The sequence below is a fragment of the Mycothermus thermophilus genome (assembly GCF_041956435.1).
Source record: "Mycothermus thermophilus strain CBS 625.91 unplaced genomic scaffold VTJ04scaffold_2, whole genome shotgun sequence".
NCBI lineage: Eukaryota > Fungi > Ascomycota > Sordariomycetes > Sordariales > Chaetomiaceae > Mycothermus > Mycothermus thermophilus.
This window is the reverse complement of record NW_027191428.1, coordinates 163,043-178,567: the sequence shown is the minus strand read 5'-3', so window position 1 is coordinate 178,567 and position 15,525 is coordinate 163,043. Positions and strand designations below refer to the sequence as shown.

The following is a 15,525-nucleotide window of genomic DNA, read 5'->3' as shown; positions in this document are numbered from 1 at the left end:
GAAGACACGTCAACCCAAACAAGCACCATTTTCTTTTCTTCCTGATTTGACACGGATATCATGAGACAACGAAAGCATGGGGAGCAGGCGCAGGATTTCAACACTGTTTTCATCAGGCATCGCATAAAGGTTCAACAGCCAGCCGAGATACCCAGGGAACAGAAGGAGCCAGCGGCAACGCTCTGTCGGACTGGATGCCCCGGTGGGGAGAAACCGGCCGAGGCGTCATGAGGATAGAGTTTTGGAGTTCATTCAACACGGACAAACGCGTGGGATAGAGTGATGACGCATGTCGCATAGACGGGGGTGAGGCGCTGGTAGGACACCAAGGTTCAACATCAGGGTTCGGTAGTAGACGGCATCTGGCGTTGTATAGGTTGCGTTGATCTAGGAAATGAATACTTTAAGTTCCAAATGACCGTTTCAAGCTTGAGTCTCGTTAGGTTGGTGTTTGCCAGGAGTGTTGTCAAGGGAAGAGGGGACGGATGCGAGGAGGTAGGAAGGGTTAGGGTTGCTTATCAATCGGCTTGGATAAGATTAAAAATCAACCAGGATGGCGTGCCCCTCCCCCGCCATAAAAATAAAATAATTTGTTTACGCTAGGAGGAGTGGGAGGAGAATCGTTTCCAACTGCACTCCTTGACCACCGCCTTCCGACACACACACAACGCTCCTGGAATTCACAATGTCGTCCTCATCAAATCCCCACCGGGACACCCCCGACGATGCGCCCGAGGTGCTCCACGAGGACGAGGTCGCCGAGGTGGTTGAGACGCAAGATGCCGACGGCGACTTGGTCATGGACGACGGTGACGACGATAATGAGGAACTGGTCCTGGAGAATGACAGCATAGCATACTTTGACGGCCACAAAGACTCGGTGTTCTGCATCGCCCAGCACCCGCTGTACCCGAACCTCGTCGCCACGGGCGGTTCCGAGGGCGACGCCGACGATGCTCCCGGCAAGGGCTACGTCCTTGACACCTCCGTTGCCGCCTCGCGCCCCGTTCTCCCACCAAGCTACAACTCAGACCCTTCCTCTCGCCCAGAAAACACCGCTCTCCAACCTCTGTTCGCCATAGACGGCCACACTGACAGCATCAACGCCCTGGCCTTCACCCTCCCCCGCGGCGAGTTCCTCGTCTCGGGCGGCATGGACGGCCGCCTGCGCGTCTACGCTGTGTCCGCCTCCTCCCCCTCGTCCGTCCAGTTCCGCTTCCTCGCCGAGTCGCGCGAGACGGAAGAAGTCAACTGGCTCGCCCCCTGCCCGTCGGCCGACTATCCCAACACCATCGCCTTCGGCGCCTCAGACGGCTCCGTCTGGGTGCTCACCCTCGACGCCTCCGACCCGTCCAGCCCGATCCAGATCGTCCAGACCTACTACGTGCATTCGACTCCTTGCACCGCCGGCGCCTGGTCGCCCGACGGCCTCCTCCTCGCCACCGTCAGCGAGGACTCGTCCCTGCACGTCTTCGACGTCTGGGGCGCGGCCGCGGCGCAAAACCTCGTCACCCGCAACGGCCAGACCGTGGTCTCCCTCACCTCCGCCGACCAGCGCTTCGAGGTCGAAGGCGGCCTCTACTCGGTCGCCGTCTCCCCGACAGGCGCTTTCGTTGCGGTCGGCGGCGCCGGCGGCGCGATTCGCATCGTCGGCCTCCCTCGCCTCTCCCAACAATCTCAACAACAACAATCCCGGTCGCGGCAACAAAAATCAGCTGCGGGATCCTCCTCCCAAGCAGGCGCCATCCTCGCCGCCATCAGCGTCCAAACCGACAGCGTCGAGTCGCTCGCCTTCTCCCCGACCGCGCCTTTGCTCGCGGCGGGCTCCGTCGACGGCAGCATCGCCGTCTTCGACACGGCGCGCTCGTTTGCCTTGCGCAGGCACCTGCGCGCCGCGCACGACGGCGAGGCGGTCGTCAAGCTCGAGTTTGTCCGCGCCGCGACGGGCCCTGCGGCGGGGTGGCTGCTGACAAGCTGCGGGTTGGATGGGGTTGTGAGGAGGTGGGATTTGAGGGGCGCTACGGCGGGGGCTGCAGCAGGTCAGGCGGCGAATGCTGCTGCGGCGGGCCAGGCAGGAGGGGCTGGGAATTTGGGGTTGGTCAAGGAGTGGCGCGGGCATAGGGGGGGAGGAGAAGGAGGTGGTGTGTTGGGGTTTGTGCAGGGGGAGACGGGAGAGAGGGTTGTTACGGCGGGAGATGATGCGGTGGTTTTAGTGTTTGAGGCCTGAGGGCTTGGGGATAGGGGTGGCGAGGAGCTGAGAGGAGTTAGAGGGAGAGAGAGAGATGGGCGATGGTAGGGATACCCGGATGTGAGAGGTGATGATATTACTGTCGACGACACTGATGTTCGTTCATGTGGAACAAAAGAAACATGGGATGTCGGGGTTGTTGGGAAGAATAGACTCGAATAGAAACAGTCTTGCCAACACATATGTCAGGCAACCTCCTGAACCAGATGATCATATTGTCGAAGGGAAGTCGTTACGGTCCTAGACATGACAACAGACCTAGTGGCTCGTGCTATTGAGACACTACTGCAATGTTATGATATTTTTCTTTTTCTTTTTATGTTTCTTTCTCTCTTTTTCCTTTCCTTTTTCTTTTTTTATTTGTTTATGTTTTATGTTTTGTTTTTGTTTTTATTTTTTTTTTATTTATTTTACTTTTTTGTAGTGTTGATAAGGTATTGACCAGCGTGTCGGTGGCTTGTGGTTGGAAAGTTAAACCCTGGTCTCCGACTGCTAAATCCGGACGAAAACACGTATTTACGTAGGGAATAATGCCAAGATTCGCAATGGATGGAGATTCCTGTCGGGTCGTGTCACAATGTGGACTGGTCTATGCGACGATGTTCTCTTTAATCTGTTCGGATGCCAAGATCTGGTCCTCCGCTGCTGGGTTAAATACATGACCGTGGTCACCTGACCTGGCGTCAGGTGCCACCTACAGAAAATACTCTAACAGGTCGTGTATCATAGTCCAGTGAGCGACATGACCACCGTGACAAGAACCTGGGAGAAGAGGTGCGACAGGCAGATACTACTCGAGAAAGAAGGTGGCTGGTTACTTCTCATCAATTCGAAAAGGGGTATCGTATGTAAACATGCGTGAAGGATGACGTCGTCACAGAAGCCAAGTGAAAGACCCTCATAAACTTGGCCAACAAGGGAGATCTAGATGATGGGATGAAATGAAAGCCAGCAGTGACTCCGTCCGCGCCGTTGCCGCCACGTGCCGATACCCAGAACCCTCGTGCTCCCGCTCATTCACACCGTCTCGATATACCGCTTCATCTCCCTGGAAATCAACAAGTCAGCATCTCATCCATCCCTAACCCAACAAAAACAACCAACTTGGGACTTACCAATCGGTCACAGCCTCATCCCACAACCGAATCTCATGCTCCCTCGTCCCGCCATAATGCTCCACAAAATCGTCGCCAAACACCTGCCTCGCGATGCTGCCCACGCGCATAAACCTGTCCGTCGCCTCCCTTAATGTCCTCGCCAGTCGCACGCCCATGTCCGTCTTCCCGCCAACGTCGTCCCCCTTCCCCAGCGGCGGGCACGGGAACGCCAGCTTCTGCTCCACGCCGCGCCACCCCGTGGCCAGGATGGCCGCGAGCACGTAGTGCGGGTTCGCGTCGGCGCCCGGGACGCGGATCTCGAAGCGCGTGGCCTGGGGCTTGCACGTCGGCGGGGCGATGATACGGATGGACGCGGCGCGGTGTTCGAGACCCCACGACACGGTCACGGGCGCCCAGAAGTTCTCGACCAGCCGCTTGTAGCTGTTGATAGTCGGCGCCAGCATGGGCATGATGTCCGGGAGGCCGTCGAGGATGCCGGCGAGGAAGTACCGGCCCAGGTCGGAGAGTTGGGCCACGTCCGGGTACGGGGCGTTCGGGTCCGGGGCGCCGCGGTAGAGGAGGTTGTTTCCGTCGGGGCCGACCAGAGATAGGTGCATGTGCCCCGAGTTGCCGGGCAGGCCTTGGCGGGGTTTGGCCATGAAGCAGGGGGTGATTCCGTGCTTGCAGGCGACAGATTTGACGACGTACTTGAACAAGCTCGCGCGGTCGGCGGTTTCGCCCAGCTCGCCGTACTCGAGGGCGGCTTCGTAAACACCGGGGCCGCTTTCGGTGTGCCACCCCTCAATGTCGCAGCGGAAGGCCTGGCAGGTGTTGAACACTTCGTAGTAGTAGTCCTTGTTGAGAACGGGACGGGTCAAGCTGTAGCCGAACATGCCTTCGGTGAGGGCCGGGAGCGATTGCGGCGGGTGACGACTGAGGTACGCGGCTGGAGACTGGGCACCGTCGACAGTGGGGGTTTTGAACTGGTAGAACTCGTACTCGGCTGCCAGGGAAACACGCGTCAATTCTCTGGGGGCCTGGCAATAGGGCGAGAACTACGTGGGCTGGCTACTCACCTCCGGCCATGGCGTGGTAGCCCTCAGCAGCGAGTTTGTCTATCTGTTTGCGCAGGAGGCCTCGTGGACAAGCGGGCACGGGCTCCTTGGTGTCCGGGTCAAAGAAGCTGACAAGAAAGAAGGGAACGTTGTTCTCCCAAGGGATGCGGCGGAAGCTCTGGAGGTCAGGGATAGCAAGGAGGTCACGATAGCCATTCTCCTTGTTGCTGACTTTGAGCTCGCGCAGATAAGTCATGTCATGCATGTCCCAGCCGAAGATGACAGAGCAGAAGCCAAAGCCAGCGGTCGCGACGGAGAGGAACTTCTTCTTGGACACGAGCTTGCCGCGCAGCATGCCATCGACATCAATGCCGGCCAGCTTGACCGACGTGTCGTCGGCGAGGAGAGACGGCAGGTTTTCGGCCGTGATCTCCATTGTTACGGGTTACAGGGGAGGATCGCGATGTTGTGTGTATAAGGTACCTTAGGGTAGCCGGCGTCGTCGAAAGATTCACGGGAGGTTGGGAGATGAAGAGCAAGAGGAAGACGAAACTCCTTATTTATTCGTTCTGGCGCTGCAGTCACGTCAATCCAGGCAAGGGAGAGATTGATCTGCGGAGGCTGGAGCTAGGTACGTTGTCGCAGGGAGGTGGGAGAGGACAGACATGCACAACGCAGCGAGGGTTACGGTGTACACGTGCAAGAGGGGCATCCCAAGGCTACGGTCGTTATCAGGATTGGCGGTTGGCGATAAGGATTCTTGGTGGATGTCTCGGAGCTGGCCCTGAAACCCTTGGGGAAGGTGGGCAGCTGACCTGGACCCCGGGGGCCAGGTCCGACCTCCTGCCCCATCGGGACGCACACTGGCCTTGGCATTTCCGAGTCTTGGCATCCATGGACTGGGCCCGAGGCTCCAGCTGAGATTCCTTGACAAAGCTTCGAGAAGCTGGGATGGCAGTGAGAAAGACGTCCAGGAGACAACCTAGAATGATGAGGCACCTCAAAACATACCTCAGACCTTAGTGGCATTCCGCGGATGGAACGGGATTGGGACTTTAAGAGATTCCAGGAATGGCCCGTCCGCCCGCACAGAGGAAGGCCAAGACCACAGAGGGGCCATTGACAGCTAACCCACGATGAGTGGACATGTCCATGTGAACAGATATAACCGACCTTGAACTTCCTTTTCCCCTAGCGAGCCGTTGAAGAAATAGGTAGTAATCAGGCGTGAGTCTGCACCGTCTTCAGCCTTGTCGACGACAAGAGCTCTCTTTGTCCCTTGGGGGCAACTTCTCCAGAACCGAGGGCCGGCTGCATCCTTGTCTCTTATTGGTCAATGGCTTCCCCGGCCCCGCAACCGTTGGCTCGGGGGAACGGCAGGTGTTGCGGGGGAGCGGCGGCTTTCCTCGGCTGGACATGGGGAACGTGACGTCCGGGTCCTCCGACACATGTCCGGAGGAAGCTGCAACAAGAACAAAGCTTCCCTGTTTTAAAGTCTGGTGCTTTCCGGTTGTGGACTCGTCCGTGAATTTTGAGATTTTTGAGTGATTTTCAATTTTTGAGGGGTTTGTAGAAGTTGGACAACAACAAGGCCAACTCTCTATCCGCTCTGACGTACATACGAGTCCAAGGGAGGAACTGACATCAGAGCTCCAAAGCTCCAACATTCCAAACCCTCCATCATTCTGAGCTCCCTCCCCTGACTCGAGCTCGGAACCTCCATCCTCCCAAACCATCACCTTTGCTGTCGCCAACATGGCTATGAGTCTTCGGACGGGCCGTCGCGCCCTCTCTGGCGCCATGCGCGTAAGTGTTCTCTGACCGTGAAGTTGTCATGCTTTTTGCTCACACCGGTTGCCAGCCCCTTGCTACCCCTCTCACCTATGCCGCTCGTCGCTCCTATGCCACCGCCGAGCCTGATCTCAAGACCACTCTCCGCGAGTGCATCCCCGAGAAGCGCGAGCTGCTCAAGAAGGTCAAGGCCCACTCCGACAAGGTCATTGGCGAGCTCAAGGTCGAGAACACCATCGGCGGCATGCGTGGCCTCAAGTGTATGGTCTGGGAGGGTTCCGTGCTCGATGCCAACGAGGGTATCCGCTTCCACGGCCGCACCATTAAGGACTGCCAGCGCGAGCTGCCCAAAGGCAAGACGGGCACCGAGATGTTGCCCGAGGCCATGTTCTGGTTGCTCTTGACCGGCAAGGTCCCCTCCGTCAACCAGGTCCGCCAGTTCTCGCGCGAGCTCGCCGAGCTGGGCCAGCTCCCCGACCACGTCATCAAGCTGCTCGACAACTTCCCCCGCGACATGCATCCCATGACCCAATTCGCCATTGCCGTCTCGGCCCTCAACTACAACTCCAAATTCGCCAAGGCCTACGAGCAGGGCCTTGCTAAGGCCGACTACTGGGAGCCTACCTTTGACGACTGCATCTCGCTGCTTGCCAAGCTGCCCACCATCGCCGCCAAGATCTACCAGAACTCGTACCGCGGCGGCGGCGCCCTCCCCGCCGAGATCGACCTGGAGCAGGACTGGTCGTACAACTTTGCCGCCATGCTCGGCAAGCCCGGCAAGGAGAACGAGGACTTCCAGGACCTGCTTCGTCTCTATCTCGCCCTTCACGGTGACCACGAGGGTGGCAACGTCTCGGCCCACACCACCCACCTCGTCGGCAGTGCCCTGAGCGACCCCTTCCTGAGCTACAGCGCTGGTCTGCAGGGTCTCGCCGGCCCGCTCCACGGCCTCGCTGCCCAGGAAGTCCTCCGCTGGATCCTCCAGATGAAGGAGGCCATCCCATCCAACTACACGGAGGAGGACGTCCGCAACTACCTCTGGTCCACCCTTAACTCGGGCCGCGTTGTCCCCGGCTACGGCCACGCCGTCCTGCGCAAGCCCGACCCGCGTTTCGAGGCTCTCATGGACTACGCCGCCTCCCGCCCCAAGATCGCCAACGACCCCGTCTTCCAGCTCGTCAAGCTCAACAGCCAGATCGCCCCCGAGGTCCTCAAGCAGCACGGCAAGACCAAGAACCCCTACCCCAACGTCGACTCCAGCTCCGGCGTGCTCTTCCACCACTACGGCTTCCACGAGACTCTCTACTACACTGCTACTTTCGGCGTCTCGCGCGGTCTGGGCCCGCTCGCCCAGCTTATCTGGGACCGCGCCCTCGGCCTGCCCATCGAGCGGCCCAAGAGCATTAACCTCCAGGGTATTCTCAACCTGGTTGAGGGGAAGTAAAGGAGATGTGTGTTGTTGAATGTAAAATATCATGAGGGTTGGCGCATGGGAACGTGGTTTTCTTGTGAGACTGTAACGTATAGCCAGTCTAGCTCTTTTGGAATAAAAAGTTCAGTCGTTTCATCACTTGGTTGTTGCGCTCGACTACGACCAACTGTGCCACATGACGGCGTGAGTAAGAAACCCCGGATCAACGCATCCACCACCCCTGCTCTCCGCATCCCGTCTGTTGGATCCCGCCCCTCCCTTTCCGGTCTACCGGGTACCGGATGGCCGGTACAGCTGGGGTGGTTCCATCCAACATTCCACTCCTCTTGTCCATGGCTTGTAGAGGTCTCGGAGAATATCGGAGCTCACATGGTACCTACATGGCATCCATCCCACCTGGCTCAGGTCAACTGCCACCACCACTTTCCATAGCCATTACACCCTTCATATCGCGAAAATTTCCGGCGAGGTGGTTGCTTGGTGAAGGAGGTGTCGTACTATCGCTGTTCATTCCAAGATGTGCCCTACCAAGCTACGAAAATCTCCGGGGGCTTGTTGGTGGTGGAGGGGGCGTGATACTACCAGTACATCTATGGAGGACAATCGGTGGACTTGGACCAATACGTACATTACCTGCTGTTTTTTCCACGGCTTGTCACACTCTCGCTCATCTGCCTATTATATTGGAAACTTTGATGGTAAGCTGGACCTAGATCTCATCACCTTCCATCACAGGTGGGGTCTCTTTTTGTCATGACTGAGCCAGAGACGACAGCGCTGAGCATGAGTTCTCCATACCATGCTCACTGTTTCGCTGTCATTTTACATCATAGAATGGATGTCCTTTTCATATCTTCTGGACGGTGTGGGAGGAGCAACAGTGTCAGGATCATAGCATGTCCGTTGTGTAGGTAGGTAAGTACGCAGACACTTGAACCTCCGAAGTTTGGTCTGAGATCAGGGTTGGGACGATCACAGGCATCATATCATCTCCGTCATTGTCATGTTGTCGTGTGTTTGATCTATCGTTATCTGTTTGCCCATCACTTCTGGAGGTTTATTTCTCGCAGTCCTCAGAGTGGTCCCAACCCAACCCCACTGATGTGTCTTGGGCATTACAACGAACTGAGAACCCCGTGTTGTTCATTCCATTTACTTTTCCAGAGTTGGTTAAAAAGTCAAATGGCAAATGCTCCGTGAGGCAATGGATAGTTAAGGTGAAGAACCCTGAACAGACATTTCACACCAACAGAGTCCAGAGATATATGCTTCACAGCAGATGATGATCGATCAGATACCAACCGCAGTCGTCAAGCAAGCAAATCTTGATCATCTCAGCGGCCCGACCGTTCCGGAACTTCCGGGAGGACACCGTCTCAGATGATCAGATGACCATACAACCCGGAAACCCAACCGACGGGGTCAGCAGATGGACGGGATCTCCAGATCTATTGATAGTCATTCGACATAGCAGACGGGAGGCGCCGCTACGTCGTCCCTTACCGTAGGATAGAGCATAGTAGTAGGATCCACCAGTTACATCTCCCGACTCATGCCCTCGCATCCCACGACTGTTCAGTCAAACTCGCCTCTACCCGTCCATCTACGAGTAGTATTTCGATGCCGTCCAGATCGAAGCCGTCCCTGCCTCATCAGACCTCGCCCCGCTCCGCTCCTCCTTCTGGCCTTAGTCCTGCTGCTTGATGACAGTGGGTCTATGAGTGTTGGCATTCTCCTGAGCGTGGCTGTACAATCGTCTGTACGCAAGGCACAAAGTTGTACGTGATTTGTGATGGTCTTTTGCCTACGCCTAGTGCTCTTTGTACATAAGCTGCGGTAATCCATTATACACAGCACTGTACATGATCTACTTTGTGATCTGTTGCGTCCACAAAGTCCCGGTTACGTACGGCTGTACACAATTACACCCAACGACAACCCGAGTTCCGAAACCGAGAGGCCTCGCCAAAACACGTGGGGCAAGAGACAACAAAAAAGGACCCAATTGACGTGCTGTGACGTGATGATCATGGAAAGGCATAAATATATTAACCTCCACCGTCGGCTACTATTCTTGTCGTCTTTGCCTACCATCACCGTCCCTCTGGGGCTGACTTCATATATTATGTGGCACTTTCCGTGGGAAAGGGAAGAAGAGGGGTAATTAGGTTGAAAGGAAGTGTCACGGATCACGGAAATGTCGTGCGTTTCTAGCGAGGGGTTAGGTTATTAACAGTGTGCGGTTGACGAGGTGACGTTGGGAGATGGTGACACAGGTTGTATTAGATACTCGAGTTCCAAGGGTAGCGAGCCTGAGATCGTTCATAGTATGCATATCTCTTCCTGACGCATGCCCTGCGAGAATGCAGACAACTCACGTGGCTCTCTCGTAGCCACAAATCTAGGTACGAAAAAAGCACATATGGGCCACTTCATCTTTTCTCACCCGATGAGTTCGTTTGAGCAAGTTCCTTACAACGGCTAATAGGTATCCGTTTACGGGTAACACCACCACCACCACCACTTCACCATGCCATCAAGCAATACATGAATCAGCCTCGGGCTGTGAACCCCACCCATGACGCCACCACCCTGCCACCACAGGGGAGTCACAGAAGTGGACACCGCCAGGAGGGTAAGGTACTTTCTACGTAGCAACAGGAGCGGGAGTGTGCATGTGGCTGGCTAGCTGGCTAGCTGGCTGCCTGGCTGCCTGGCTGGTCCAGTGGTACGGGCAGAGGCTCAGGTAGGCAAGGCGACAAGGCGAATGGCAGGGTACCTAGCTACCTAACCTACCTAGTACCTATCATCGGGGCCTGTTTGCGGAACGGGCGTTACGCCGTGACGTAGGCTTCCCGGGGACGGGGGACCGGGGCGCCATCACCCCCCACTACCGCCGTTGGAGCCCGTTGAACGGTCGGCTAGGGGTTGGGTAGGTAGGATGGACGTATGTACAAACCTGACCGTTGAGACGTTGAGGTGGTGGGATGTAACCTGATCTTGGATGTACGTCAGGTATGGATGTACATAGCAGTAGCGCTATGGATGTCTTGATGTTGTTATGCATGAAGCTGGTGTTCATCGAGTCAGGGACAACTTGATGAAGAACGGCTGGGTATGTAAATGGTTTAAATGATGGATGAAGATGAACAAGATATCTCATCTATAACGCTCTCACGCCATTGCCTCTGTTGCCGAAGATGAGTGGGTTGGCCACCAGTAGGATGTGCTCAGATAGATATTCCATGTCTGAAGCCCAACGCATGTCGAGGGGAGATCCAATGTATATGACCACAATGAGAGGCTAACAGAGTTCCAAGACTCGACTTCATTAAAACCACCTGACTCATGACAATCACCTACCAAGGCCACAAAGCCACTGGACGTTCAAAGTTGCTATGACACTATGACACCACCATACATCCACGGTCATCACATCCTCTATTGACGGCGCCATTTCCCAAACCAGCATCTCATCCGTCGTCCCAAAACCCACAAGCCTGTCTCTACAGTAGTATGTTTCCCTCCGGGCGGAGCAGCAGAAAAACAGCGACGACACGCTGTATGCGATAACCCGGATACGTTATACAAGAGTCGCAACCGAGATTCTACTCTTAGATCACGACCGGGGAGCGGGACATATAGTATGGGATCTGGTGGAGGCCTGCGAGGCAACCTAGGTATGTATGTGGTCCCGACGTGTGGGATTGTTCATTGTAACTGTTCCCTTCGAGAAGGAACTGGTGGCACCGCTTCTTCGGAAGGAAACGGGAGTGAAACCTTGCCACGCCGGAGTTGTCAGGTGGGTTGAACAGAGACAAGAGTAGGCATAGGTGGATGGACCCGTGGAGAGATCAAACTAAGACCACCTATACGGGAAAAATAGCGAACAACTCGGTGAGCTGATCTCCTCGAGACCCTCCAACGTCGGTCTTGCCGGCTTGCTTCGGCCGGCTTTACAAACAAGTACCTAGGTACTCTTCAGGTCCACCGGAAAGGCCGTGACCTGAGTGACGTCGGGCTCTAAGAGGACCCCGGGATGGGTAGCCATCCCATCCAACCTTCCGCCGTTGTACGGCAGCCCAACAACCGCTGAACAGCGGAACCGACAGAACTAGAGTCTGGGGAACGGTACGGCTGAACAGGGCATGGGGTGGGAAAAAGCATGTGGAAGGATACCCGAGAGGCGCGCCACTCGAGCAGGAAACTCGGGTTGGCCGGGACCCGGGTGTTCGATGAAAAGTCCACGCATGGCGACATCGTACAGAGTACATACCCCGTCGTGCTCTGACCCGTCCATAGCCCTGGCCCGAGGCCCACCGGAGGTAACCGACTCAGCCCGATAGGGTGGCATGAGTATGTATGTAGAATGTCAGCCAGTATAGTATCCAATACGACTATGTCAGTCTGCTCAGCTACCGTAGCATGGGACAGCCCGGAGATAGCACAACGCAGGCCACAGCTCAACCGAGCAGCATCAGAACAAAAGAAGCCCAACTCCGGGGTCCATATCCGGATGTCAGCTGACCGCCTGCGCGATACCCGAGGACGGCAGGAATATGAGAGTAGAAGGGAGGAGAGGGAGGAGAAGAAAGATGGTGGCAGCGGCCCGGCGATGCAGCCCACAGACAGGACAGGACACGGGCAGGTCCCACGATCCGGGACAAACGAGAGGTATGCATCAATGCGACGGAAGGTTGCCAATCATCCACGACGAAGGGCAACACGACGGTGGGGGAATCAATTTAAGCTTAATCAACAGACCCCTGAGGCTGAGGCAAAAATAGCAGCTTTGCCCCTGGAGAAAAGGGAAGGGAATGAGGTAGGTACATACTTGAGAGCAGTAAGTATGCGTAAAGGGAAAGAGTTGAGAGAGAGAGAGAAAGGGACCACCCACCCAAGGGAGGAGGAGAATGAGGAGGGTGTGTGATGAAGAGGTGGATGGGGTGTCTCCAGATTCGGGTGAGGCTTTCGATGCTCCGTCGTAACGGCCAGCAGTCACCTATGTCGAGATCAGCAGCAGGGCCCTGCGAACAGCCGGTTCAACGGCCGAACGGTTCAACGGTGGTGCGCCACCGCAACGGCCAAGGCCCAAACAACCCATTGCCCCATGGCCTAGGTAGGAAGGCCAGATGAGTAATGCTTGCGGTGCGCATGAATTCTCCGCGCTGCTCCGGTCCCTCCATACTAGGTACTGTACCTAGGTGCAACAACCAGCCATGATGATTGGGAGACTGGCGACCACTGTACGGACTAGTGTATTGACTGGCTCCCAGACGAGCGAATACTATAGGTCGTTTGCGGTTCGGATTGGTTTGTCGCCATTGCCACCTCGTTCGCCTGCTCGCTCGCTCGGTTGCTCGTGAGCGAACCATGTCAACCGAGCCAGCGGGGATGAAGTCATGGCAGCAGGTTTCGTTGTTACTGGCCGTCAACCTCCGCAGTCCCAAAGGGCCAGATATGGAACAAAAAATGGCGGACGAGAGAGGCGATGCGACGGTGCAGTGGGTTCCGAAAGGGACCCAGGAACCAGAAATGTCGTGAGGAAAAAAAACAAGCAGGAACTAGAAAGTCGTAGTAACCAGTCCGCTAAACATAGACCACCTAAGTCCCGGAGGAGAAGGTTGACGGACGTCTGTTTAGTTGTTCGTTCGCTAAAGGGCAAAAAAGAGGCAGGCATTTGTTGGTAAGTGTAAGGTTGGAAGTCTGGAGACGGGTTTCTATAAAAAGAATTAGCTTCGCGAACCAGGCCAAGATAGTGGATAGCGAGGCTCGGCGTGCGTCTCGTCGAGCTCGATGCCACCTGGTATAAGTGTTGAACGTCCCGTCTTAATTTATATTCATTTATCCTCGACTTCTTCCGTAAATTTGGCCTGCCGAGAACCAGAAAACCACGAGAGGGTCTCCTCCTCCCCGGAGCGAAGCAATGTTGCGAAAGGCGACACTTTAGTCGGTCTCGACTTTCTCGACGGGGCCGGTCCGCCGAGCGAGGGCCGCCGCCGGCCGCACGCGCCCATGTCCGTGTCGTCTTGTTTACGGTGCCGGAAACGCAGACCCCTACCTAGTCAACAAGCGAGCGACAGCGACATAGTACGGAGTACTACTTTCTTCCGAGGGCGTGGAGTTAGAGTGAGAGATACAACCGGAGAGAAGCGAATGGGGCGAACGATACTCTGCTACCGCTTTCCGGTTGTGTACTATGCGTGAGCTGCCTGCCTCGCTCGCCTGTGCTTCCCGGCGTTGCGCGCGGATGCGACCATCGGGACGACGCAAATTAACGACACCAGACCAGCAAGTGCGCCAAGCATCCACGCCCGACGCCCCCGTCTGCCTCCGTCGCCGGAAAATATGCCCGTCTGGGGGTGAACGAGACCTGGTATTGATGCGGAGAGAGCGGGCGTGGGGACTTGGTTCGCCTCCGTGGGACTGGTCGAAGGGACCGTGACGGCGATGGAGACCTGGATGAGGGGAAAACGTGATGGCACCTTGATGACGTCCAGGGTGAGCCAGGAACCAGGGACGCATGGGCCGGGAAGATGTGGAGGAGGAGCAAGACATCGGAAGTCCTGAGGCGAAAAAAGGGATATAAAGACGGCCTCGTCGCCATCGACATCGACCATCTTCTCCCCTTCATCACCACCCTCGAGCAAGACAACCAAAGCAGCCTCTAGCCGCGAATCCTCCGAGCTCCTCTCGTCAGCCAGACATCCAGTCGTCTTTTCAAGACTTCAACCACCACCAGCCAAAATGCGTTCCGTCGCCTTCCTCCTCCCCGCTCTCGTTGCGGCTTCCCCCGTTGCTCAGATCATTGGCAACGACGGCTGGGCTGATGCTCCGGACCCGAAGGACATCCAGATCGTCTCGGCCAGCTTCTCCGGCAGCGGCTGCCCTCAGGGTTCCGTCGCCACCAGCATCTCCCCTGACAAGACTGTAAGGAGAACCGCCCGGAGAGACATCTCACTGCCTTTGAACATGAGTTTACTGACTCGGCTCGACAGGTCATCACCTTCGGTTTCGACAAGTTCCAGGTCTTCACTGGCCCTGGCAGCACCATCCTCGACCGGAGCAAGAACTGCCAGCTCCACCTCACCCTGAAGGTAAGGAAGAAGAACAACAACAACAGCCATCGCCGGGCCTCCCTAGCAACAGTCAGCGAAAGGACGCATCAAGCTAACAAACAAAACAGTACCCTGGTGGCTTCCAGTTCTCCGTCCTTGAGTCGACCTACCACGGCTACGCTCAGCTCGAGAAGGGCGTCACCGGCAACTTCTACAGCACCTACTACTTCAGCCAGGACGCTGCTGCCACCACCACCACCCAGACCTCGATCCAGGGTGGCGGCATCTGGGAGCAGGGCCAGGTCTACACCAAGAGCGACAAGGTCCCCAGTGCCAGCTACATCTACTCGCCGTGCGGCGCCCAGGGCATCCTCAACATCAACAACCGCATCTCGCTCACCAGCACCAACGCCTCTGCCAGCGGCATCATCACCAACGACGACGCCACCTTCGCCTTCACCCAGCAGCTCAACATTGCTTGGTTCCCTTGCCGCAAGTAAATGGCTTCTTGGCGCGAAGCGTGAGCCGTCTGGGTTCCCGGGCATGATCTGGTGATGGACGGGTTTGTGGATGGGACTCGGATGGGAACGACAAGTTGGTTCGCTGGCGGGCCTTCTCGGAGGTAGCCAGCGCGGAACCAAATCGGGCGTGGTCTGGGGGTAACGGTGCCAAGGGCCAGCCGGCCGGGGCGGGGGATCTGCCGATCACCTGCGGGTGGTTCCTATCGGGTGTTACCATCGGGCCTGTCCAAACTTCCTCTTTTTTCCTTTTTTCTGTTCATATTTTTGTGATGTCCAGCTCTCGAATGTTCTGTTCTTTAGCTCAAGCCAATCAAGCCTTCTAA

General features: G+C 56.5%; 6 protein-coding genes across 6 annotated transcripts; 4 read left to right on the top strand and 2 right to left on the bottom strand.

Moving 5' to 3' along the window:
* Window positions 1-9: 9 nt before the first annotated feature.
* Window positions 10-339, bottom strand: VTJ04DRAFT_2192 (uncharacterized protein; the record flags this gene model as incomplete). The annotated part of the gene is made up of 2 exons (XM_069359954.1): window positions 10-190; window positions 260-339. 2 exons carry the CDS (start codon window positions 337-339, stop codon window positions 10-12), a joined length of 261 nt encoding a protein of 86 aa, XP_069220713.1.
* Window positions 340-685: 346 nt separating this feature from the next.
* On the top strand, window positions 686-2,227 carry VTJ04DRAFT_2191 (uncharacterized protein; the record flags this gene model as incomplete). Its single annotated transcript, XM_069359953.1, has 1 exon — window positions 686-2,227. The coding sequence occupies one exon, from the start codon at window positions 686-688 to the stop codon at window positions 2,225-2,227; it is 1,542 nt and encodes a 513-aa protein (XP_069220712.1).
* Window positions 2,228-3,265: 1,038 nt separating this feature from the next.
* VTJ04DRAFT_2190 (uncharacterized protein) lies at window positions 3,266-4,836 on the bottom strand (the record flags this gene model as incomplete). The annotated part of the gene is made up of 3 exons (XM_069359952.1): window positions 3,266-3,296; window positions 3,364-4,348; window positions 4,422-4,836. The coding sequence occupies 3 exons, from the start codon at window positions 4,834-4,836 to the stop codon at window positions 3,266-3,268; spliced, it is 1,431 nt and encodes a 476-aa protein (XP_069220711.1).
* Window positions 4,837-6,155: 1,319 nt separating this feature from the next.
* Window positions 6,156-7,635, top strand: VTJ04DRAFT_2189 (uncharacterized protein; the record flags this gene model as incomplete). The annotated part of the gene is made up of 2 exons (XM_069359950.1): window positions 6,156-6,206; window positions 6,262-7,635. 2 exons carry the CDS (start codon window positions 6,156-6,158, stop codon window positions 7,633-7,635), a joined length of 1,425 nt encoding a protein of 474 aa, XP_069220710.1.
* Window positions 7,636-14,370: 6,735 nt separating this feature from the next.
* On the top strand, window positions 14,371-15,181 carry VTJ04DRAFT_2188 (uncharacterized protein; the record flags this gene model as incomplete). The annotated part of the gene is made up of 3 exons (XM_069359949.1): window positions 14,371-14,553; window positions 14,622-14,720; window positions 14,810-15,181. The coding sequence occupies 3 exons, from the start codon at window positions 14,371-14,373 to the stop codon at window positions 15,179-15,181; spliced, it is 654 nt and encodes a 217-aa protein (XP_069220709.1).
* Window positions 15,182-15,235: 54 nt separating this feature from the next.
* On the top strand, window positions 15,236-15,525 carry VTJ04DRAFT_2187 (uncharacterized protein; the record flags this gene model as incomplete). The annotated part of the gene is made up of 2 exons (XM_069359948.1): window positions 15,236-15,247; window positions 15,304-15,525. 2 exons carry the CDS (start codon window positions 15,236-15,238, stop codon window positions 15,523-15,525), a joined length of 234 nt encoding a protein of 77 aa, XP_069220708.1.